This window comes from Nicotiana attenuata, unplaced genomic scaffold, assembly GCF_001879085.1.
Source record: "Nicotiana attenuata strain UT unplaced genomic scaffold, NIATTr2, whole genome shotgun sequence".
NCBI lineage: Eukaryota > Viridiplantae > Streptophyta > Magnoliopsida > Solanales > Solanaceae > Nicotiana > Nicotiana attenuata.
This window is the reverse complement of record NW_017699651.1, coordinates 1-2,392: the sequence shown is the minus strand read 5'-3', so window position 1 is coordinate 2,392 and position 2,392 is coordinate 1. Positions and strand designations below refer to the sequence as shown.

Here is a 2,392-nt window from a genome sequence, read left to right as displayed (position 1 = left end):
CCATCTTCCTCGACTTGGGGGCAGCTGCCGGACGACATCCCGATGATGGGAGGTAGCTTCGAGACCTTTTTTGATGGGGTACCCTCCGCCAACACTTTCGGGCTCGAAATCCCCCGGAAAGACCTTCAGGCCGAATCAAGTGGGACTTCGGCCGTCAACAAGCTTGTTGATAGGTTTCCAGCTCCGAGCCTGGACCCGGACTGTAACAGGATAGTAACTTTTGCTATCCCCAAAGACGTCCGGGCTCTGGGGCCCCCGGTCGGGGTTGCAAGCTATCTTCATCATCTGATGACGGAGGAAGACCGGGCTGCGACCGAGGCTGTAGATTGGACATGCCTTTTCAACGAAGCCCAGCAGGCGCAGCTCAAGGTATTTGCTTCTTCCTTTATTTCTAATATTTTTGCCTTGTGACCCAGTACTGACTCTTTAGACTTTTCCTTTGCAGGCATCGGTGCTATATCACTCGATGTTCCTCCGAATCAAGGACAAAATGGAGGCGGAGCGAGAGGGGCGCCGGGTCCTCGAAGAGAAGCTGCTAGAAAGCCGGACCGGATTGGACCTTTTGAATAAAGAGCACGCGTCCTGTGCTATCCGGCTGGAGGAAGCAAAGAAAGAGCTCGGTTGTAAGCTAAGGGGGGTGCAAGCCGAGCTTAATCGGGTTAAGGCCGAGCTTGACGAGAGCAGAGCCGAACTTGATGAGAACAAAGCCGAACTGGAAGCCCGGGTGCAACAGTTGGAGTCGGAGAAGACTTCCCTTCGGGAAGAGGTTGCGGACTTGACGTTGGCCAATGAGGCTCGAGTCCTTGAAATTGAGCTATGGACCAATCGATTTCGGGAAGCTGATGCTAAAGTTTCTCAGGCCGAGGAGACTGCCAACGATATGGTGGCCCAATATAGGGCCGATGCTGATGCGGCCAACCAGCAGTCAAGAATGCTAGCCGAATATGCGAAGTGTCAGGCCCGGCTTGAAGTTCTTACTGAACTCCAACGTCGCGGTTTCGATCTTGCATCGGACGTCGCCAAAGCCGCCGAAGCTGAGGACGCTTCGAGAAGGGCGACGTTCCCCGAAGAATTCGAGGATGGCTCCGATTGACTCCGGGAATAGGCTAGGCTTTGTTTTGTTTTTCCCCTCTTATGTAATTGCTCCGGTAGCGAGCTTTTTTATGCAACACTGCCCTTTGCCATTTATTGCTCCTTTTTCAATCTTGTTATTACTTTGCCTTTTATCTTTTTGGAACGATGGTAGTCCTTTATATTTTTCGAAATAGTCTCCGAGTGAATGTATTCGAACTCAGGTGAACTTCGACCTTTGGGTTTTCTCAAGGCAGTCCCCGAGTGAGTTGATTCGAGCTCGGGTGAAGTCTAACCCTTAGGTTTCTTCGAAGCAGTCCCCGAGTGAGTGGGTTCGAACTCGGGCGAAGTCTAACCCTTAGGTTTTGTATCGATTTTACGCCCGTTTTTCTTAAGGTCTTACAAATTCGAGTATACTTCGCCATTTAGTGAAGTCGATGATGAGGCCGGTATTACCTCTTTTGAGATTTTATGAATTTGGACCCGCCTTCTCGAGGACTTATGGTTAAAATAATGCCTTATCGAGGCCTTACGAATTTCGAACTCACCTCTGAGGTCTTACAGTTTTATGTGTCGCCTTATTAAGGTCTTATGAGCTTGGACTTGCCTTCTTGAGGTCTTATAGTTTAAGTGTTGCCTCATTGAGGTCTTATGAGCCTAAAGGAGGTCTTATGTGACCGAATATGAGATCGAATATGCCTCGAGGAGGTCTTATGTTCGAATGTGCCTCGAGGAGGTCTTATGAGATCGAATATGAGATCGAATATGCCTCGAGGAGGTCTTATGTTCGAATGTGCCTCGAGGAGGTCTTATGAGATCGAATATGAGATCGAATATACCTCGAGGAGGTCTTATGTTCGAATGTGCCTCGAGGAGGTCTTATGAGATCGGACTTGAAAGCATACCGAAGAGTCGAACAAAATCTTTTAGGTTATGATGTGAATATGCATCAGATAGTCTTTGCTATTGCAGTAATAGTCAATACATCATACTGATCCGGGCGGATTAGGTCAGGCTAGTTGGGCACGGCTCGCTTTGGCCGTTTGACCCTTACATTTATTCTTATTGACCTTCGCCTTCTTCGGAGGGCGATCTAGTATACAATGATTTACCCTTGGATACCTTTGTAGTAGCACGATGTTCTTGCTGCCTCGTTAAAAACCTTGCCGAAAAACCCGAGTTGGGACAAAAACGGTCGAAGGAAAAAAGAGTGCAGCTCGTGCTTTCAGTCTCTCCGATGTCCGAACTTATCTTAGCGACCGATCATCGACCTGCACGGGTTAGGATCGGACAAGTCTCAAAAAATTTATGGAAGCGAAGA

The 2,392-nt window shown here is 48.6% G+C and overlaps 1 protein-coding gene across 1 annotated transcript; it reads left to right on the top strand.

The window, feature by feature from the left end:
- Positions 1–6: 6 nt before the first annotated feature.
- On the top strand, positions 7–627 carry LOC109222734 (the record flags this gene model as incomplete). Its single annotated transcript, XM_019387054.1, has 2 exons — positions 7–369; positions 446–627. Coding segments are annotated over exons 1-2 (509 nt in total), but the record flags the coding sequence as incomplete, so codon positions are not given.
- Between the last annotated feature and the right edge of the window lie 1,765 nt (positions 628–2,392).